General features: G+C 46.9%; 1 protein-coding gene across 2 annotated transcripts in view; it reads right to left on the reverse strand.

Moving 5' to 3' along the window:
• Positions 1 to 894: 894 nt before the first annotated feature.
• STK11 (serine/threonine kinase 11) overlaps positions 895 to 23,139 on the reverse strand; it is an 86,878-nt gene continuing 64,633 nt past the window's right edge. For both annotated transcript variants that reach the window (XM_067473580.1, XM_060784809.2), the window contains exons 10-11: positions 7,395 to 7,646; positions 895 to 1,877 (exon numbers count right to left, since the gene is read on the reverse strand). In XM_067473580.1, coding sequence (XP_067329681.1) covers positions 7,399 to 7,646 — 248 coding nt within the window. In that variant the 3' untranslated portion in view covers positions 895 to 1,877; positions 7,395 to 7,398. The remainder of the gene's footprint in view (positions 1,878 to 7,394; positions 7,647 to 23,139) is intronic.

The raw sequence follows: 23,139 nt of genomic DNA on the forward strand, positions 1-23,139 counted from the left end.
TGCAAGGATGTTGCCCAGGGGACACCTGGATGATCTGATGTTTTTATCATCCTTTGAATCATAGAATCATAGAATCAAAGAGTTGGAAGAGACCTTATGGGCCATCCAGTCCAACCCCCTGCCAAGAAGCAGGAATATTGCATTCAAATCACCCCTGACAGATGGCCATCCAGCCTCTGCTTAAAAGCTTCCAAAGAAGGAGCCTCCACCACACTCCGGGGCAGAGAGTTCCACTGCTGAACGGCTCTCACAGTCAGGAAGTTCTTCCTAATGTTCAGATGGAATCTCCTCTCTTGTAGTTTGAAGCCATTGTTCCGCGTCCTAGTCTCCAAGGAAGCAGAAAACAAGCTTGCTCCCTCCTCCCTGTGGCTTCCTCTCACATATTTATACATGGCTATCATATCTCCTCTCAGCCTTCTCTTCTTCAGGCTAAACATGCCCAGCTCCTTAAGCCGCTCCTCATAGGGCTTGTTCTCCAGACCCGTGATCATTTTAGTCGCCCTCCTCTGGACACATTCCAGCTTCTCAATATCTCTCTTGAATTGTGGTGCCCAGAATTGGACACAATATTCCAGATGTGGTCTAACCAAAGCAGAATAGAGGGGTAGCATTACTTCTCTCATGGCTTCTCTCATGCCCCCGCATGACGAGCTGAAGCTGATAGAGGGAGCTCATCTGCCTCTCCCCAGATTCGAACCTGCGAGCTGCACCCCCCCCCCCCCAATCTTGCCGCCTGAGGCAACCACCCACATTTGCCTCAAGATCAGGCCAAGTCACACAGCAAAGAGAAAGCTGCTCAAACCGGCCTTTTCTTTCTTCTTCCAGCATCCAAAGAAAAGTAAGCCCACTTTTGTCTTCCGGGGACAGATCCACAAACAGGCTCCAAACCCGATCTCTCCTTTTTAACTTTATTTTCATTTTTTTAAAAAGAAAGGGAAAAAGGAAGGAAGGAAGGAAGAAAAGGAAAGGAAGAAGAAAACCAAAACCCCACTCGTTTCCCTTTACTCCAGCCCTTTTATAAACAGCATGCAGACTTGTTTCTCCATTTTATTATTCACGGTTTTGCTTTACGGTTTGCAATTTTACGGTGGGCACTGCGTTTGCCCTGCGTTCAATACCAAGTGTGATCTCCCCGCATCCTGAACCCGCTTCGGCTCCTTGAAATGATCCCCATCGCTTTCCATTTCCAAAGGCCTCAAACACTCCTCCCCACCTGCCCCTGGCTCCAGGTGTTTTTAAAAAATCTTTTCAAATACATCACAATGTGGAAGAAATAGAGAGATTGAAAAATAGATAAAGAAAAAACAAAATGAAAAAGAAAGGGGAGGGGCTCAAGAAAAGGGGAAAATATATATAATATAATATATATATTATATATATATATATAACAGTAGTTACTACATAAAGTGCGTGTTTGGATGGCTTGCTAAACGATTCTCACACACCCAGGAAGGCAAGAGATGGATTCCTGTAGAAAGGAGCCCTGTCCGTCTCCCGCACCCGGACCCCGCCATCCGGCCCCAACAGGAATACCTTCCCCCGTCTGTCTGTCCCTACAGAGTCCCGATCAGCGGCCAGCCGAAGCGCGGAATTGTCCGAGAAAGGATCGCCAAACCTTTCTCGTCCGTCCCACAAGAGGACACCTCGAAAGTGGTGCAAAGGAGGAGTCCAGACAGCATCAGGAGGAAGGGAAGGAAGGGAAGGGAAGAAGTTTCCGTGCGGCGCCCCCCTACCCTCCGTTCCAGGTTCATCACTTTTCCAAAGTCTTTTCTTTCTCTTTCTTCTTCCGTCTTTTGATTGTAAGCATGTTCTATACGGAACGTCTGCCTACGGGAAGGGAAGGGAGGCGGGAGAAGAGGCGAAGGAGGAGGTTCCGGCTGCAGACAAGGAAGACATGAAAATAGAGGTGTTATTCCCTTTATTTTTATGTTCGTCGACACTCTGCCTTTCTGCCAAGATGGTTACACAGAAGCGGAAAAAAATATTTCTATTTATTTATTTAAAACTTTTATATCCCGATCTTCTCTACCTCTGCGGAGGGACTCAGACCGGCTGACAGCAAAGATAGAGTCATAGAATCAAAGAGCTGGAAGAGACCTCATGGGCCATCCAGTCCAACCCCCCGCCAAGAAGCAGGAACATTGCATTCAAATCACCCCTGACAGATGGCCATCCAGCCTCTGTTTTCGGGCTATATGGCCATGTTCTAGAGGCATTCTCTCCTGATGTTTCGCCTGCACCTATGGCAAGCATCCTCAGAGGTAGAGAGGTAGACCTCACTACCTCTGAGGATGCTTGCCATAGATGCAGGCGAAATGTCAGGAGAGAATGCCTCTAGAACATGGCCATATAGCCCGAAAAAACCTACAAGAACCCAGTGATTCCGGCCATGAAAGCGTTTGACAATACAGACCTAGCGCATCTTTGGCAGCAAAAATTAATATGACACTATCTTATTTATGGGGAAACAGGGTGTATGTATAGCCCCCCTGGTGGCGCAGAGGGTTAAACTACTGAGCTGCTGAACTTGCTGGTGGTTCAAATCCAGGGAGTAAGGTGAGCTCCCATTGTTAGCCACAGCTTCTGCCAACCTAAAAGTTCAAAAACACAGAAATGTGAGTAGATTAATAGCTACCACTTCTGCAGGAAGCTAATGGTGCTCCATACAGTCATGCCGGTCGCATGACCTTGGAGGTGTCTATGGACAATGCCAGCTCGTCAGCTTAGAAATGGAGATAAGCACCACCCAGAGTTGGACATGACTAAACTTAATGTCAAGGGGAAACCTTGACCTTTAAGGAGGCACCTTCTTTGGAGGCTTTGAAACAGAGGCTGGATGGCCATCTGTTGGGGGTGCTTTTAATGTGATTTTCCTGCTTTTTGGCAGGGGGTTGGACTGGGTGGCCCACAAGGTCTCTTCCAACCCTATGATTCTCTCACTCTCTCTATATGTTTTGGATGGCATAGAGAAGGGTTGACACTCCTGTGGTGTTTCCTTTGCTGCCTGTACCCCTCTTCACATCACTTCCTGCCCTGGTGAGAATTGTCTTTTGAACCATTTGGCTTGCTGTGGAGACAAGGATTGGGGATACAGCTTCAGTTGAGACCCCGTTTCCCCATGATAATAACTCTTTTAGGAGTCACCACCATCATTAATCAATAATAATGATTGATTGATTAATTAATGATTGGATGGAATAATCTGTTACTTTTTTATCTCACCTGAGTTTTAATCAGTTTTTAATCAGTCTCTCTTTTAACCATTACATGTAGCCCGCCCATTGTCATTGTCATTGTGCCTATTGTAATTTTATATTGCTATGTTTTTCATATGTTCTATGTAATTATGTTTGCATTTTCGGTTTTATTTTATTGCAATTTGTTGTTTGGGCTTGGCCTCATGTAAGCCGCTCCGAGTGCCCATTGGGGAGATGGTGGCGGGGTATAAATAAAGATTATTATTATTATTATTATTATTATTATTATTATTAGAGTCAATCTGTAAAAAGGCCTCACTAAAAGGGACTAGTTGAGGCAACCCATTTAAATACTCATTTTCTGGAAGTTTTTCAGCAGAGGCTGGATGGCCATTTATCAGGAGGGCTTGGATGGTGTCTTCCTGCCTGGCAGAAGGGGGTTGGACTTGATGGCCCTTGGAATCTCTTCCAAGTCTACAATTCCACCACTACTACTATTAATATACCTCGCAAAGGTTGATTTGGCTGGGGTGGTCCATGCCTTGGTCAACTCTAGATTGGATTACTGTAATGCGCTCTACGTGGGGCTGCCCTTGAAAACGGCTCAGAAATTCCAACTGGTTCAACGGGCCGCGGCCAGGATGTTAACTCGCCCCTTACAGAGAGAAGTCAACCCTCCTGTTTAAGGAGCTCCATTGGCTGCCGTTTACTTACCGAGCCCAATTCAAGGTGCAGGTGCTTACCTACAAAGCCCTAAACGGTTTGGGACCTGCCTACCTGCGTGACCGCATCTCCGTTTACGAACCCACGTGCTCACTTCGTTCATCAGGAGAGGCCCTGCTCGCGATCCCACCTACGTCGCAGGCACGTTTGGTGGGGACGAGGGACAGGGCCTTCTCTGTGGTTGCCCCCCAACTTTGGAACACCCTCCCCAAAGACATTAGACTAGCACCCACGTTGGCAGTCTTTAGGAAGAACTTGAAGACTTGGTTATTCCGATGTGCCTTCCCAGAATAGGATAACCTCCAGCACTACGTCCCAGAAGCACTTTATTAGAGTTTAAGACTCTCTGCACATTGCACTTGCCCAGAACTCCAACATACCACCTCACACACCCAGCACTTTTTAATCTGTACCCATCACTGGCCCGGCCCTGATTTTATTGTGTAATAGTGTAATGTTTTGTTGTGTTATTGCTTATGTTTTTAATTTGCTTTGCATCGTATTGTTATTTGTTGTTGTTGTGTTAAGGCCTTGGCCTTTGTAAGCCGCATCGAGTCCTTCGGGAGATGCTAGCGGGGTACAAATAAAGTTTAATAATAATAATAATAATAATAATAGGCAAGGGCTGGATGGCCATCTGTCGGGAGGGCTTGGATGGTTGGACTGGGGGTGGGACTGGATGGCAAATCATAGAAAACCGCTTTGTTTGGACATGAAGGACAGTTTCCGGGCAGGCAAAGAAATCCAAGAAGCCGAGCCTTCAAAGCATAGTAGCCCAAAGGGTGCTTGTCTTCTGACAAAGGAGAAGCCAAGGGGTTGGCTAGATAGCCTTTGAGGGACCCCTCCTTTGAACATTTGTGGTGTTAGGCAACGAGGCTGAGATCACAAGGCATGGGGACTTGGCCAAGCTTTTGAGGGGACCAGAGAGAGAAGGAAGGTGGAAGAAAGGGGTGCAGAGAGGAAGACCTTGTTTCTCGAGGCAGATACTGCATTGGGTGAGTGTTCCCGTAGTTAAGAGGCACACGGCGGGAGGAGCTAAGTGAGCGGGGGTGAGGAGATGAATAATGCTTGGGGATGCGCTTATGAATCAGGAGAGAAAGCAGCCGGGAAGAAGAAGAAGAGCGAGTGGGCGTTTCAACAACCGGAGGCAGAGAGAGAATGACAGGGAGGAGGAGGAGGAGGAAGAACTGGCAAATGGGGAGGGGGCCACCAGGAGGAAAACAGCTCAGTTCCAATACATGAAACCCTACCCAATGCGGGTGCAACCTCCACTTCTTCTCAGCTGACCCAAGTCCTAAAATATGCCCACAAATGCACAACATTGTGGCTTTCCAGCTGTCAGGATCCTTGATCATCGGACAAGGTGGAAAGACGGGCGCCTGGGACCTGGAGGCCCAAACGCCTGGACCATTTACTGCCCCATTACAGTTTGTCTCACTGATAAGTCCAAAGTTTGGCTTCAAAAGAACACTTTGGGCATCATGGAGCTGTGCCTCATTTCATAACCCAGCATTGTGTTTGGTCAGAGGGAAAGGAAACAGGGAAGGGGAGGGGAGGGGGAGAGGGAGGGAGGAAAAGAAGGAAGGAAAGAAGAAAAGAAGGGAGGAGGAAACCAAGGAAGGAAGGGGATGAAGGGAGGAAGGGAGGAGTAGAGAGGGAAGGAAGGAGCGAGGGAAAGGAAGGAGGCAAGGGGAGGGGAGGGAAAGGTGGAAGGGAGGAGGGAGGGAAGGGAGGGAAAGAAGAAAAGAAAGGAGGAGGGGAGTGAGGGGAGGGAGGAAGGGGGGAGGGAGAAAAGGAAAGGAGGTAGGGGTGGAGGGAGAGAGGAAAGGGAAGGAAGGAAAGAAGAAAAGAAGGGAGGAGGGAACTGTTGTGACTCAGCTTGACTCTGAGTCTGAAGCTGAGCTGTTTGGGCCTTCTGAGCCTGATTTTGGGCCTGACTTCCTGCAGGATGACGAGGAGACTGATGGTTTACAGATTCCTGTACATGTTTCAGACGGGGCTGATAGTGTGGCTGCTGAAGGAGAAACAACAAGTCAGTTCCTCGGGGAGAGGAATGTTCCTGCAGTTAGAGAGACTGATAGCAAGAGTGAAATCCCACACGGCCAGGTGGAGGATCCGTCCCAGCTGGACTCAGATAAGGGGTTGCATAGCCTTGCAGATAATGATTTAATGAGCAGACAAGATCGGAGAAGCACTCGCTTGGCCAGCAAGCGAGAAGCCAAAGGTGCCCAAGGTCAATGCAATGCTTTCATGTACGCAAAGGGTATTTAGTCTTGTAGCTGATAGGCAGTTGTTGTCAGTCCAACATTGCTCTTCCCATGTTAACTTCTGGAGATTTTTCCTTGGCTTTTTTGCAGCACACTTCTGGCTTCCTGAGTCTGGGATTTGGGTCTTGTTTTCAACTGTTTATCATGGACTTTTCATGACCATTGCTAAGGGATTATGCTTCATGTTTTTGCCTTTGGATCTTGGGAACTTTGCCTTTACATTTAAATCACTGTTTTGCCTATGGAACTATTGCATTTCTATTTCGTTATTTTGATTTTGCTTTTCTCAATAAACTACAAAAACCTACAGCCTTGGTGTGGTGGTGTCTGGAACAAGGTGAATACTATCCTGAGTTGCAACAGGAACAAAGGGAGGAATCAGAAGGGGGGAAACAAAGGAAGGAAGGAAAGAGTGAGGGAGGGAATGGAGGGAGGAAAGAAGGTAGGTAGGAAGGGAGGGAAATGAGGGGGGGAAGAGTGGAATGGAAGAGGGAAAGAAGGAGGGAAGGAAAGAAGAATAGAAGGGAGGAGTGAAGGAAGGAGGGAACAAAGGGAGTGAGGGGAAGGAAGGCAGAAGGGAGGGAGGAAAGGAAGGTACAAAGAAAAGGAAGAAGAGAGGACAGAAGGAAGAAAAAAGGAAGAGAGGGAGGGAAAGGAGGGAGGGAAAGGAAAGAGAAGGGGAGGGAAGGGCGGGAGGAAGGGAGAAGAAAAGGAAGGGAGGGAAGAAAGAAGGAAAGAAAACAAGAGGGAAGGGAAGGTAGAGAGGAAAGGGTGGAAGGGATGGAGGTGGGAAATAAGGGAGGAAGAAAAGAAAGAAAGGAGGAAAGGGAGGATGGGGGAAGGGAGAAAGAAAAGAAAGAGGGAAGGGGAGGGGAGGATGGAAGGCAGGGAGGGAAAGAAGGAAGGTAAGCAGGGGAATGAAGGAAGGAAAGGGGGAAGGGATGGAAAGGAGGAGTGAAGGAAGGAAAAAAAGGAGAGAGGGAGGAGCGAGGGAAGGGAGTTATGAGGGAAGAAGGGTGGAAGTAAAAAAGTCAGGAGGGTGGGAAGGAGAGAGGGAGGGAGGGAGGGAGGGAGGGAGGGAGGGAGGGAAGGAAGGAAGGAATGAAGGAAGGAAGGAAGGAAGAGGGAAGGGAGGAGGCAGGAAAGAAAGAGGGGAGGGAAAGAAGGGAGGAAGAGAAAGAAAGCAGACAAGCATGGCGCTACTCACGGAATCACTGCTGCTTGCAGGTGGAGAGCTTGCGGATCTTGCTTCCAGCAGAGGAGGCAGTGGCAGCAGAGGCGGCCTTGCGGGACGGATTGGAGGTGGCAGACTTGCTGTCCCTGCGCTCAGTCTTAGCCTTGTTGCCCGGTGGCCCAGTCTCGGTCCCGTTCATGCAGAGGGGCTTGGGCAGCAGCATTCCTCCTCCTCCTCGGTGTCGGCTCTGTCCATTCTGCTGGGCCTCCTGGTCAGGCACCTGCCCTAGAAAGGGGGCCAGAAACACCATTGCTAGGGTGAGAGGGAAGCACTAACAGAGAGCCCTCTGGGCATCTGCAGAGGGCCTTCTGCCCTTCAAGGGCATCAACAAGGGAGGCGAGGGGAACCACTGAAAGTGTTGCTTTAAGTAGCAGTACTCTATTCTGGTGAGGAGAAACACTGGGGATAGGCTTCCTAATTCCATGATTCAGCAAGGATATTCTCATCTCTTCTGCTCTGGTCAGACCTCACTTGGAATCACACTTCCAAGAAGGCCACTGACAAAACCTCTGGAGGTTTTGAAGCAGAGGTTGAATGGATGGCCATCTGTCCAGGGTGCTCTGATCGGCTCTTCCTGCATGGCAGAATTGGACTGGATGGCCCCTTGAGGTCTCTTCCAGTTCTATCTCGCTATCCATTTTAGGGGATCGGGCGGAGTGGTCCTTGGGGTCTCTCCAGCTCTAGGATTCCAATATGCTCATCTATGTGTCTCTCGGTTTCAAGCTGTAATTTTTTATAATTCAATTAAAATGTAATTTTAATTATTTCTTAAAATAATTGTTTTATTTTTAATTTTTTTAAAATAAAAAATATTTCAATTATTTATTGAAACAAATAAATAAATATGTATAAAATATAAAGTATTGAAATATATTAAAATGAATTATTGATTAAAGAATCAATGTTCAACCCCCCCCCCCTCGCAAACAAAACCTAAGATGCGTGACTAATGTAAGTAATCCATATTGTACCCATTTGCATACTTTTGCTACATTTGATGAATTCCTTCGGACACAAGTTGGGAATTTTTTAATCAAGGAGAGGCAGAAGTAAGCAGAGGAGCCAGAATGAGTCAAAGTGTACAAAGGCTCCCTTGATGGTTTCCCTTCCCATATGATCCTCTCAGCTTCCAAGATCAGATACTTAGTCCACATCCCAGTACTACAGGATATTTGATTATTCCCATGACTGTTTATGCCAATAGATGTTCCTCTGTCTTAGAGCCTGCTTAGCTCAGCAAACGGGGGGGATCTGCACACGATGCAAAATCAATGCCTCAAAAGCCCTGCTTAGCGTCACAACAACCTCCCTCCTCCTCATCTCCACAAACCAATTTCCGCCCAGCGCAGAACGAACACTCACGACGCTCTGCCATTGCTAGGCCTTTTCAAGCTGAATGAGTCAGACTCACGAAAGGGAGGGCGGCAAATTGATGGTGCCCCTTTCTTGCCGGAGGAGGCCCGATCCTCTCTCCTGGCATCACGGAAATTCCCAGCATCATATATACACCCCTCCAAGTGACCAATGCACAAAGAACTAGAAACATGACACAGTGATCCCGGTTTCCATTCCTCCGCAATGGCAGGTGGGCAGAGGGAGAGCAGAAAGGATTTGCTTGCAAGCAGGTTCATTGCCCACCTGTTGGGCTGCATGTGCTTCGAATGTCAAGGTGCTCAGAGGAGAAAGACAAGAAAAAAATCCCAGGTTTCTCCCATTCACAGGAAACGCCAGGAACACAGTCCTGCATGGCCTGCTTTGATTTTTATACGCAACCATAGTCAATCTCTTTTAGCTCTGACATGGGAATAATGACTCAGAGGACAACAACATATCCCCCGCTACGTCGACAGTGGTTCTCAACCTGGGGTCCCCAGATGTTTTGCCCTACAACTCCCAGAAATCCCAGCCAGTTTACCAGCTGTTAGGATTTCTGGGAGTTGAAGGCCAAAAACATCTGGGGACTCCAGGTTGAGAACCACTGCGCTACGATCCACCTAGGGCCCTAAGATCATCTGAGGAGACCCTGCTCATTGTCCCCCCATTGTCACAATTGCGTCTGGCGGGGACAAGGGACAGGGCCTTTTCTGTGGTGCCCCCCCCCCCCCGGCTACGGAACTCCCTCCCGAGTGAAATTAGATCTGCTGCATCCCTTTTGACCTTCTGGAAACAAGTAAAATCCTGGCTATGGGATCAGGTCTTTGGAGAATAGGCTGACCTACTGACATGTTGACTTATTTAGAACTGATGGACTGCCCTTGGATAATGATTTAATTCGTTATCCACTGACTATTTGTTGTCTATTTTTATATTGTTCATACGGTTTTCTGCTGTTTATACTGTTACTATTACATTACTGTTAACTGTATATTTATGAGCGCCATGGGGTGCCACTTTGTTAGCCGTCCTGAGTCCCTCTGCGGAGGTTGAGAAAGGACGGGATATAAAAGCCCTAAATAATAATAATAGTAATAACAACAACAACAACAACAACAACATTTATTATGGTTAATAGACCTATCAGTAAATCTACATGGTTTCAAGTAATACCTCTATTGGAAGTTAGCTGCTTTCTCAGCCTTGTTGCCACTGCAACAATTTTGCCACTATGAGATTCAATGTGAGGCACTTGTCCCCCTCAAAGATATTTAACAATCCTCTGCGATGGACGGGATTGGATATAAAAGTTGGATAAGTTTATTTATTTATTTATTTTATTAATCAATTTTATATACCGCCACTTCCCGAAGGAGGGCGACTAAAATGATCAAAGGTCTGGAGAACAAGCCCTATGAGGAGCGGCTTAAGGAGCTGGGCATGTTTAGCCTGAAGAAGAGAAGGCTGAGAGGAGATCTGATAGTCATGTATAAATATGTGAGAGGAAGCCACAGGGAGGAGGAAACAAGTTTGTTTTCTGCTTCCTTGGAGACTAGGACATGGAACAATGGCTTCAAACTACAAGAGAGGAGATTCCATCTGAACATGAGGAAGAACTTCCTGACTCTGAGAACTGTTCAGCAGTGGAACTCTCTGCCCTGGAGTGTGGTGGAGGCTCCTTCTTTGGAAGCTTTTAAACAGAGGCTGGATGGCCATCTGTCAGGGGTGATTTGAATGCAATATTCCTGGCAGGGGGTTGGACTGGATGGCCCATGAGGTCTCGTCCAACTCTTTGATTCTATGATTCTATGAAATACGTCTAATCTTGTCTTTGTAAAGAGTCTGTGATATTTAGTCACTGTAAGGCTTTTTAGATATTTGCATGTCTTAAATGATTCTCTGTATGGTAAATTTAGGACTCTGGGGGAGCATGGTGAATTTGAGTGGGCTCTAAGCTTTCCCAGGGCAATGTCCCGCAACCTTTGCTTCAAGGATTCTTGCGCCATTTTGAGTCCCAGAGGCAGCAGAAGGGGTGCGGATAGTCCAATTGAGGCTGCTTTTCGTTCAGTCCTCCACACTCAAAGGGGTTTGGAGGTTTCATAAGTGACGGAACCAAGGGGCCCCAAAACCAGCAACAGAATGATAACACCATTGTCCCTTCACTTCTGTGGATTTGACAGTTTGCGGATTCGTCCCAAACATGCTTCCTAGGAATCTTTTGGTGCGATTGTATGGTCCATGATGGGATGAGTGAGGAAAGCCCAAAATGTGTCTATCTACCAACACATTTCTTCCTGCCTCGATGATTTAACTTTGAATGATTGAGTCTCTGGGTTGTCAAAAGTAATCTCATTAACATCTGAAAAAAACTACTTCCTCCCCAACTAGCACAACTACCATTTCAGACAGGTTGGGTACACAGTTTGTCTTATTATTAATTTACAACTTTGGGACTACATGAACAGAATATTCCTATAAAAGACTCGGTCTAACAATGCTCAAATTGTGACCGACCTGAGGAGTCTGGTTCACCCACTATGCTCTGCTCCATGGGAAGGAGAGAGAATGTACCTATGGATAGTGGCAGATCTGCAAGGGAGAAGTCTGGTCACTTTGGGGCTTCTTTCTCAAGGAAAGAGGAAGAAGTGCGCTTTTGGAGTCTTAGATTTTGTGCAGGGAGTCAGGTTCTACTGTATGGAAAACAGAGATCTGGTCCTTGGCATTGTGCTTAGGGAAGACGTTTTGGCATTATGGAAGTTTTGGAACTACGAATTGGCAGGTTGCAGGAAAGCAAGTTCTGGCCTAACAGGTGCTTCTCCAAGGAGGGAGAAAACAATATGGTAATATTTGGATGCATGTGGATGAATGCATGTACATGTGTGTGAATGCTGAGTGAAAATGTAATTCCCCTTTGTTTGTTTGTTAGCCATATAATTGTGAATCCAATGTAGTTGCATAGAATCTGTATATCTGTATGTCCAATGTCATTCGTCGTCTAAATGTTTTCTGTAATCTGATATACCATCTCAGACTGGAAATTGCAATAAAAAGAACCTATACTTCAAAGTTACTGAAAAAGTCATTCATGACACATATGTGTGTGTGTTAAAAGCTGTTAGTTGTTTTGAAGTCGTGAACACAGCAACCACCAGTTGCTAGGATTTATGGATGTTTTGCCAATGGGGTCGGCACAATAGGACAAGAGAATAGTGTCCTTGGTCGATTTCAATGCTTCCAATTCCTATTTCCAGTAAAGGTTTCAATGCCTCATGAAAGAAAGGCAAGGAAAGAAAGGTTCTTAACCTCCACCCAAGCAACATATTTTTTTTTAGTAACCATTTCAGAGGAAAGGGAGATGAGTAAAAAAAGAAGGGAGGGAAGCATGCCAGCCTCTCCAGCAAATAAGTCCATTCTTCCTCTTCCTCTGATCAATGGGAGCTTTAATGAATTCTCTTCCCGCACTGCACTGCAACCGGGCTTACGCCTCCGCAAGTGACTCACCAGTTTCTTTCTCTCTCTCGTTGCTTTGCTCTCCCTGTTCCTTCTTTCGTTTCCCTCTCTCTCAGCAGGCGCCCGCTACGCAAACAACTCTGCAGTGGCATCAATGATCGATCCATCGCCCAAGAGATACAGGATCCTCCACTTTGGGGGAACTTTCTTGTGCTGAACCCCAAGACAAATAGCCCCCTCTCCCTCGTCCATTTTCCCACCAGCTCGGCCACAAGAAACCCAGGCCAACTTTGGCCCTCCCTTCAGGTGTTTTGGACTCCAACTCCCACAATTCCTAACACACAGTTATGAAAGAGCAAAGGAATCAAGAGCAGCAGAAAGAAACCTGCGAACAGCAGTGTCAGGCCAGACTTCAAGTAACGTATGAGAGAGCAAAGGTATCAAGAGCAGTAACAAAATCCATACATCAGGCACAGGCCAACTTTGGCCCTCCCTCCAGATGTTTGGGCCTCAACAGCCAGTAGGCCAGATATGGGCAAGCCCAGGCCCACAGGCCGGATGCAGCTGCGTAGGCTCTTTTCTCAGACCCTCCTCTCTCTCACCATTCTATCCTCCCTTCCTTCCTTTCTCCCTCCCTCCTTCCCTTCCACCCTTCGTCCTTACTTCCCTCTGTCCCTCTTTCTCCTTCTTTCCTTCCCTTTTGTCTTTCCTTCCTTCCTCCCTCCATTCCCTTCCTTCCTTCTCTTTTTCCCTTCTATCCATCCTTCCCTTCCACGCTTTCGTCCTTCCCTATTTTCCTCCCTTTTGTCTTTCCTTCCTTTTCCATTTCCTTCCTTCTTACCTCCCTCCCTTCCCTCCTCCTTCCGCCTTCCATTTCCTTTCCACCCTTTCATCCTTCCTTCCCTCTTTCCTTCCTCTCTCCCTTTCTCCTTTCCTTCCCTCCCTTTTGTCCTTCCTTCCTTCTCTATTTCCTCCCTCCTTCCCTCTCCCCTTCTCCTTCCATCCTTCCCTTCCACCCTTCCTTCCCTTTTGTCTTTCCTTCCTTCTTACCTCCCTCTCTTCCCTCCTTCTTTCTCCTTCCACCCTTTCGTCCTTCCTTCCTTCCCTCCCTCTCCCTTTCTCCTTCCTTCCCTTTTGTCTTTCCTTCCTTCCCTCTTTCCTCCTTCCCTCTCTCTCCTTTTCTCCTTCCCTCCCACCATTTCATCCTTCCTTCCCTTTCGTCTTTCCTTCCTCCTTGCCTCCCTCCTTCTCCTTACATCCTTCCACCTTTTCACCTTTCCTTCCCTCTTTCCCCTTCTCCTTCCTTCTTTCCTTCCTTCTCGATTTCTTCTCTCCTTCCCTCTTTCCCCTTCTCCTTCCATCCTTCCCTTCCCTTTTGTCTTTCCTTCCTTCTCTCTTTCCTTTTATCCTTCCATCCTTCTCTTCCACCCATTCATCCTTCTTTTCCTTTTGTCATTCCTTCCGTCCCACTTCCCCCCCCTCCTTCCCTCTCTTTCTCCTTCCACCCTTCCCTTTTGTATTTCCTTCCTTCTCTCTTTCCTTTTATCCTTCCATCTATCTCTTCCACCCATTCATCCTTCCTTCTTTTCCTTTTGTCATTCCTTCCGTCCCTCTTTCCCCCCTCCTTCCCTCTCTCTCCCTCTTTCTCCTTCCATCCTTCCCTTCCTTCCTTCCATCACCGGGCAGCCAGTCCTCCTAGCAGAGAGCGCTAGCATGCGGCTCCCAAATTAGAAAGTTTGCCCATGCCTCCAGTAGGCTGTTAGGAATTGTGGGAGTTGAAGTCCAAAACACTTGGAGGAATGGCTGAAGTTGGCGCACGCCAGTTATATCCTATAATACCTGCCCTTGTAAGTTCCTTAAATTACTTGCAGCTTCCCTAAAACCCAATGTTGTCTTCCTTTCCAAGTATACAAAGGTTAGCCCCCCATTTGTTTACAAACTAATTATTTTTTTACCTCCAAGTCCATTAGATAGTTTGGCCATTTGTATATCTTCTATACACATAATAAAAGTGAAAATATGTATGTGTGTATGTGTCTGGGGTGCCCACTTCCACAAACAGCCTCACCTATGAGGAGACACCAAAGGCCCTCCCTCCAATGACATTGTAGGTTATAGCGAGTGCCGTGAACATGTCCAAGCACTCTGCCAATGTCCTCCACAAACACCATACAGCCCACCACTCAAGTGAAGGCTTTCAAACGGGGACAATTTCACCCTAAATTTTATGTGTTTCCTCCACCACAGACACCTCAGTCTTTCTGACTCTCTCTGCTGGTGTGGAATTTGCATGATCTTTCTCACTGCATCTCCCAAAACCCTTTCCTACTCTAATATCACATCAAACAGAGCGTAATTGATCAGCAAATGAAGATACGGGAGGGGTTTTGGGGGACTGACTCAACATGATGGAAGTTGTAGTTCACCCTGCATCAAGATAGAGCACTGTGACCCCCACTGACAATGGATCTGGACTATATTTGGCACACAGAACCCCCATGACCATCAAAAATACCGTAGGTCTTTTGGGGAGAATTTGATTTATAGGAGTTGCAGTTCACCTACATCCAGAAAGCACTGCGAACCCAAAGAAAGATGGATCTGGATGAAATTTGGCACACATACCTTATATACCCAAATTTGAATACTGGTGGGTTTTTTGGCGGTTGGCTCACTAAGTATCTCCCAGATTCTTTTCCTCTGTTGCTCTTCATCATAGTCTTGCTCGCGAGTAGTTTTCCTGCCTCTCCTAATACAACTAGTGTTACTATCACTGCCAGCAGACTCTATCACAACAACCTCTATGTATTTATCGATACCTATAGCTATATAGGATTTGCAGAGACTTGCAAACATGTGAGGGGAAAATTCATATGTAAAAAGAATGTATACATATAGATACAGATATATAAGTACACAGAAATCTCTAGAGATCTATATGTATCTAGGATTTGCAAAGACCTGCAAACATTTGAGGGGAAAATTCATATATAAAAAGAATGTATACATATAGATACAGATATATAAGTACACAGAAATCTCTAGATATCTATATGTAGGATTTGCAAAGACCTGCAAACATGTGAGGGGAAAATTCATATGTAAAAAGAATGTATACAAATAGATACAGATATATAAGTACACAGAAATCTCTAGAGATCTATATGTATCTAGGATTTGCAAAGACCTGCAAACATTTGAGGGGAAAATTCATATGTAAAAAGAATGTATACCTATAGATACAGATATATAAGTACACGGAAATCTCTAGAGATCTATATGTATCTAGGATTTGCAAAGACCTGCAAACATTTGAGGGGAAAATTCATATATAAAAAGAATGTATACATATAGATACAGATATATAAGTACACAGAAATCTCTAGATATCTATATGTAGGATTTGCAAAGACCTGCAAACATGTGAGGGGAAAATTCTGATTTAAAATAATGCATATAGCTAGATACAGTTTTATCTTAAATTACAGTTTTATGTAAACATTAAAAAAATCACCTCTGGATGCCTCAATTAATGTCATTTTATTGGTATCTATATTTATTTTGAAATTGGGTTGTTGTAGAGGCATGCTTGCCATAGATGCAGGCGAAACGTCAGGAGAGAATGCCTCTAGAACAGTGCTTCTCAACCTGGGGTCCGCAGATGTTTTTGGCCTACAACTCCCAGAAATCCCAGCCAGTTTATCAGCTGTTAGGATTTCTGGGAATTGTAGGCCAAAAACATCTGGGGACCCCAGGTTGAGAACCACTGCTCTAGAACATGGCCATATAGCCCGAAAAAACCTACAACAACCCAGTGATTCAGGCCTTGAAAGCCTTCGACAATACATATTTTGAAATTGACCAGTAGCTGCATTTCCCATGCTCGGCTTAGACATGAGTCAATATTCTCCCAGTTTTTTTGTGGTAAAATCAGGTGCTTCGGCTTATATTCAGGTCGGCTTATGCTCAAATATATAGGGTATCCTTTCTGTGATTTCTGTATTTTTCTACTGCTCTTGTTTCATGGGCAGGTCAGGGAACCACTCGGGGGTCAAGGCCTGGGATTGTTTTTTTTTGTTTTTTTGGGAGGGGGGGGTAACCATTTTGGATCCTTCCAAGTGTCTCCCAAGCTGGATTTCCAAGGAGGGGAAGGCAGGCCTTTTGTTACTTGATCCACATTTCTGGGGAAGGGCTATTGGGACCGAATAGTGAGCGAATCCTACCGCCTGCTATCCCTGTGCGTATTCCTCTGCAGCTAACTCTCTGCAACAAGAGCCAGGTTGATAGTTTTAGAAAGAAAAAGGACAGAAGGGAGAGAACGGAGGGAAAAAAACGAGAAATTTATTTGACTCTTCAAAAACCAGGCCACATTAACGAAATTACCAAAGGCTGAAATAACTATAAGAAGAACAACTAAAAATAACCAAGGAGTGCAACCAGGGTGGGAGTGTGGCATTCCCCAAGAGAGAGGCCGACAACGCCAACAGCAACGGGGAAGGAGGCACTCCGAAAGGTAACGACAGCAGCCATCTTCCCATAATTGCGCATCAAGCCCACCGAGTGACAGCTCTCGCTGAGCTCAGAGCCGCAGTAGCTGTTTGCATAAGCCGCAGATAATAGCCCCGATTAGCTGCAGCGGTGGTAGCAACCATGATGATAGCGCCCACGGAGCAGTGGGACCGGGACTGATGTTCTGCCTGGCTAAACACCACAGAGATGTTTTTAAGGTCGGATGCAAGCCAAAAATGCAGACCAAAGAGAGAGGGCTGTAAGGAAGTTGTGGAAGGGGAAGCCCTGATGCTTCCTATACACCTCCCTTCGCTTCCTTGGATGCCGATGCCAAGAAAATGGGCTAGCTGGGCTTGTGAGCTACCTAGCAGGGGCTCTGGTGGGGGGCTAGGTGTATTCAAACGAGGGCCTGGTGGTCTTCCCAGTTGAGGTGGCCAGGAAAAGGGCCCACTTTAAAGGACCAGCTCCTCACTTCTTCCGAAGCATGGTGAGAGAGGAGAGGTGGCTTGGATGCCAACTGTGCATGTGAGACCTTTGACTGAAAACCCACACACAATGGGGAGGATGGATGGGTCACTACTACACATCAAGGAAAAGCAAAGCCCTTGCAATGTGGGCCTTGAAGTTGCCAACAGGCCAAGGACATCCATTTCACCTTAACCTTTCCCCCTCCCTCTTCTTGGATACCGTGGTTGACTATGTTGGCAGCCCATCACCATTGAGACCGGGGAGTGCTGCTGAGTTTTAAGGCCTCTCAACCAAAGCTCCCCTGCAGTGCCTTTCAGTGCTGCCTCACTGCAATAAAGAAGGGTGTCGCCCAGAGCTTGGGAAAAGCTTCCTTCTATCCGCACTGCAACTCCCATAAACCCTCAATCGGCTTGGCCAAGGACACTGAAGTCCCTCACCCAAAATTAAACCAGGCTCTCTGAAGGTAAGGGCAGGCACCTTAGGGAGCTCCAGATGTTCTTGGGCGAGACCTCCCATCTATTCTGGGTTCCTCATTCGGCTTGGCCAAGAACATTGAAGTCCCTCACCCAAAATAAACCCAGGCTCTCTGAAGGTGAGGGCAGGTGCCTTAGGGAGCTCCAGATGTTCTTGGGCGAGACCTCCCATCTATTCTGGGTTCCTCATTCGGCTTGGCCAAGAACATTGAAGTCCCTCACCCAAAATAAAACCAGGCTCTCTGAAGGTGAGGGCAGGCACCTTAGGGAGCTCCAGATGTTCTTGGATGATATCTCCCATCTATTCTGGATTCCTCGTTCAGCTTGGCCAAGGACACTGAAGTCCCTCACCCAAAATAAACCCAGGCTCTCTGAAGGTGATGGCAGGTGCCTTAGGGAGCTCTAGATGTTCTTGGGCGATAGCTCCTATCTATTCTGGGTTCCTCATTCAGCTTGGCCAAGGACACTGAAGTCCCTCACCCAAAATAAACCCAGGCTCTCTGAAGGTGAGGGCAGGTGCCTTAGGGAGCTCCGGATGTTCTTGGGCGATAGCTTCCATCTATTCTGGGTTCCTCGTTTGGCTTGGCCAAGGACACTAAAGTCCCTCACCCAAAATAAACCCAGGCTCTCTGAAGGACAGGGCAGGCGTCTTAGGGAGCTCCAGATGTTCTTGGGCGATAGCTCCTATCTATTCTGGGTTCCTTGCCAACCACGAGGGATCAAGGGAGTTGCAATCCAATGACATCTAGAGGCAGGAAAAAACCGCAATAGGGAGGGGGAGTAACAAACTGTAGGCAAAAATGGCCCAAGGAAGAGCAGCTCTGCAGGTGGATGACAGTCTCTGATGCATGATGGGTTCTAGAGTGCTGAGGGATTGCTCAAAAATGGCATGGAAGTCCCCCTCCGCCAATATTTGCACCAAAACTTTGGCCCACTGCATCGTGGTAGATCCAACTTCCATCGCTCCCAGCGTGCACAGCTGATGTCCAGGAATGATGAGAGCTGGAGTGTGGAGACCCTCAGAGAGTCCTATAGGACAGAGTGCATTTTCTTCCCCCTTTCAACCAACATAACAAAACTTCATGAAACCTGAACAGAACAACACAAGACTGTCCTATCTCGGAGAGGCGCGAGCATCCGGATTCCTCTCTCCTTCTTGGTCCTCGTCCTGCTCTCTCTGTCCTCCAACTAAGCTACGCACTGTGCTCCTTCCCTCCTCGTTGCCATCGCCTTCTCCGAACAGGGATGTCAGCAAGCCTTCCTCCTCTGAACTGGCCTCATCTCTAAGCCCTGCCTTGCTTTCACCTGGGGAGAATGCAGGGAGGACGGAAAGTTAGGGGAAGGAAGGAAGTCTAGGCACATGCTGTCACTCACCTGCTGATAGACGCATTTCACAGGGGCTTTAGTAAAGCAAGGCATGCTCAGATCTGGATTGGCTACTTACCATCCTCAGAAAAAAAAACCCACACTTTGTTGGCAGCGTCCCATGCAAGTACCAACCAGGGCTGACTCTGCTTAGTTCCCAAGATCAGTCCTGGTCCCTTTATAGCAGTGGTTCCCAAGTTTGTTTTTTTTTTTTTTTTTTGACCAGGGACCACTTTGACCAAGGATCACTTTCCAACAATTGTACCAAAAGGGTTACAAATCAGTTTTTGGTCAACTTTAGATTCGGTTTAGTGATTTGGGGTGCCGATTCAGAAAACTGCATTGGATAGACCACATTAGCTCTGGTTTCTGATACAGAACGTATGCCATCCAGTAGTCACCATCTACTTGTCCACTGAAAACCACAGGATGGGAATCACTGCTTTATAGACTAGTTTAGGCCTTAATGGAACACAGACTGGTACTGAAGGAGCTAAGATTGTGAAAGTGTTAACTCTTAGAAGAAGAGAGTTTGAGAATGAGTTACAGAGAGGGGACGAGGGAATGAAAAGTGAAGTAATTTGGAAAGAGATAAGCAGTGCCAAGCACGGGAAAAGAAGCCTGTGAGAGGTAGAGATGGGAAGGCCCAGAAAAAAAAATCCAGAAAAATTGAGATGGGCTCAAAAAAACAAACAAACAAAAACCGGGAAAACTCCCCAGAAAAAAAACTGTTTTTTCCCAATTTTTTTCCAGGCCTTCCCATTTCTAGAAAGAGATGAAGAGAAATTGGGATGACTTAAAAGGCATGGGAGGAGGGACAGCTGCATAGGAGAATTGTTTTCAGGAAAAAAACAAGATTGTTTTGGAACAGAGAGAAACCAGAGACACTGAGTTGAAGGATAGACCAGGGAGGGAGGAGTGAAAGGAAAGCGAGGAAAGGAGGTCTAGATTGTGTTTATCTTAATCTGACTCTGGTCCACTATAATTCCCATGATAATAATAATAATAATAATAATATAACACTTTATTTGTACCCCGCTACCATCTCCCCAAGGGACTCGGTGCGGCTTACATGAGGCCGAGCCCAAACACAACAATACAAGCAATAATCACAACAATACAAGCAATTAAAATAAAACATAGACGATAAACATATAACATTATCAATAAGACAACATAAAACTAAAAACTATGGGAATTGTAAATAGTGCTGAGGCATGGACGAAAAGGTGATAGTAGCGTTTGTGGAAGACATACGAGCAGACCTAAAATTATAAAGTGCTTTGGAGGGACAAAGTGCTATGGGAAGGCACACTGGAACAACCACGTCTTCAAGCTCCTCCTAAAGACTGCCAGGGTTGGGGCCTGCCTGATGTCCTTAGGGAGTGAGTTCCAGAGTCGAGGGGCCACCACCAAAAAGGCACTCTCTCTCGTCCCCACCAATCGCGCCTGCGATGCTGGTGGGATCGAGAGCAGGGCCTCTCCAGATGAACGAAGAGATCGTGTGGGTTCGTACACAGAGATGCGGTCATGCAGGTAGGCAGAAGAGTCAAGCGTGGCACTCCACTTTTGCCATTTGTAACCACCCCTTACATGTTTTTCTGAAGATTAAACTATTGTATTTTAAATCTCCTTATTTCTAGTACAGTAGAATCTGGCTTATCCGACATAAACGGGACGGCAGAATGTTGGCTAAACAAAACTATCAGATAATATGGAGTCTTCTACTGTTACCCATCCGGCACGGCGTTAGACAACTAGAATACTAACAACAGGGACTCAAAGGCTGAAGGCAAGGCAACACCTCGGGGCTAGAGCAGCCCAACAGGAAGTGCCCGGATGCGGAAGAGGAGCGTGGAAATCACAGAAGGAAGGAGGGAGGGCGCTTCCGCTTCCAGTTCTGCCTCTTTTCGCCCTTTCCTCCCTCTTCCTCTTCCACATCTTGCCTTTGTCACTTATTGGGAATGGAAGGAGAGTTGGGGAGCACTCCTTTAATTGAAGGGGAAATGCTTAAGGAAAAGGGGGCGTTGGATAAAAACACTGGATAAGATGGAATGTCAGATAAGTGAAAGTCAGATAAGCGAGTCTCTACTGTATTTGATTTGCAAATAGATGTTAGTGATATTTGAACACTGAACCTGTCATGGTCACTCACTCACGCCACCCATCAATCACCCCTGACATAGAACACATGACCTATGGCAAAAAAGGATGATACGATGCTGCAAGGACATATGGACCAGCCAGAAAAGGCAATGGTCTTGCGGTGGGAGAAGGTGGCTCTGGTATGTGGGAAAGGCACCAGGGTCTTTGAGTGATTTAGCATGTTCTATCCCAGAATCCCAGAACGGCTTCCACCCCTCCAGAGGAACAGTGGACATGATCTTCACTGCACGACAGCTCCAAGAAAAATGCAGGGAACAAAATTAACCTCTGTAAATGGCATTCGTTGACCTTGTGAAGGCATTCGACACAGTGAATCGCAGCGGTCTCGGGACCATCCTCCAGAAAATTGGGTGCCCTAACAAATTTGTGAACATCCTGCAGCTCCCTCCATGATGACAACAGTCCTGGACAGCAATGGCTCCCAAAGTGACCCATTTAAGGTGGAACCAGGTGTCAAACAGGGATGTGTTATTGCCCCAACGTTATTCTCCACCCTCATCACTATGATACTTCATTTTGTTGATGGGAAGCTTCCCACCAGAATGGAAATCATCTATCGGACAGATGGCAAGCTATTCAACCTCAGAAGACTGAAAGCCAAAACAAAGCATACAACAACATCTGTTATAGAACTCTAGTATGCTGATGACAACGTCATCTGTGCGCATTCAGAAGAAGACCTACAAGCCACTCTAAACACCTTCGCAGAAGCATAGGAGCAGCTCGGCCTGTCATTAAACATCGAGAAAACCAAAGTGCTCTTCCAGCAGTCACCAGCCAATCCCTCTCGAATGCCAGAAATACAGCTTAATGGTGTAACATTAGAAAATGTTGGCCATTTCCTCTCCCTTGGCAGCCACCTCTCCACAAAAGTCAACATTGACACTGAAATTCAACACCGCCAGAGCTCTGCGAGTGCAGCATTTCTCCGAATGAAGCAGAGAATGTTTGAGGACCGGGATACCAAGGTGCTTGTCTATAAAGCTATTGTCCTTCCAACCCTGCTATATGCTTGTGAGACGTGGACAGTCTACAGATGTCACATGCAACTCCTGGAATGATTCCATCAGCGCTGCCTCTGGAAAATCCTGCAAATCTCTTGGGAAGACAAGCGGACAAATGTCAGCGTGCTGGAAGAAGCAAAGACCATCAGCATTGAAGCGATGGTCCTCCGCCATCAACTCCGCTGGACTGACCATGTTGTCTGGATGCCCGACCACTGTCTCCCAAAGCAGTTGCTCTACTCCGAACTCAAGAACGGAAAATGGAATGTTGGTGGACAGGAAAAGAGATTTAAAGATGGGCTCAAAGCCAACCTTAAAAACTGTGGCATAGAGACTGAGAACTGGGAAGCCCTGGCCCTTGAGTGCTCCAGCTGGAGGTCAGCTGTGACCAGCAGTGCTGTGGAGTTTGAAGAGGCATGAATGGAGGGCAAACGAGAGAAACATGCCAAGAGGAAGGCGTGTCAAGCCAACCCCGACCGGGACCGTCTTCCACCTGGAAACCGATGCCCTCACTGCGGGAGAAGATGCAGATCAAGAATTGGGCTCCAGTCACCTACAGACCCACCGACAGAACACTGACCTTGGAGGACCATCATCCTCGGACTACGAGGGATCGCCTAAGTAAGTAAGTGTAGCTTAGGCCCTATATACGAGCACAGTTGAGCTAGGTTCTTGCATTCCAAACAATAAAGACATATGGGATCTTAACTGCTGGGAAAGGTGTCCCAACGGCAGCTCCCTTACCTGCTCCTTCTTCACATTTGCTGTATCAGTTAGCTGCGTGAGGGTGGGCATGTTTACCTTAATCCAGGCATGGGTAATTTGGGGGCCGCATGGCAAGCTGAAGCGAGGTGGGTGGGCCAGGAGGCAGGGGTCCTCCCCAAGTCTGCTCCCTGCCCTTTCCTCCCC

This window comes from Anolis sagrei, chromosome X (genome assembly GCF_037176765.1).
Source record: "Anolis sagrei isolate rAnoSag1 chromosome X, rAnoSag1.mat, whole genome shotgun sequence".
NCBI classification, from domain to species: Eukaryota; Metazoa; Chordata; class Lepidosauria; order Squamata; family Dactyloidae; genus Anolis; species Anolis sagrei.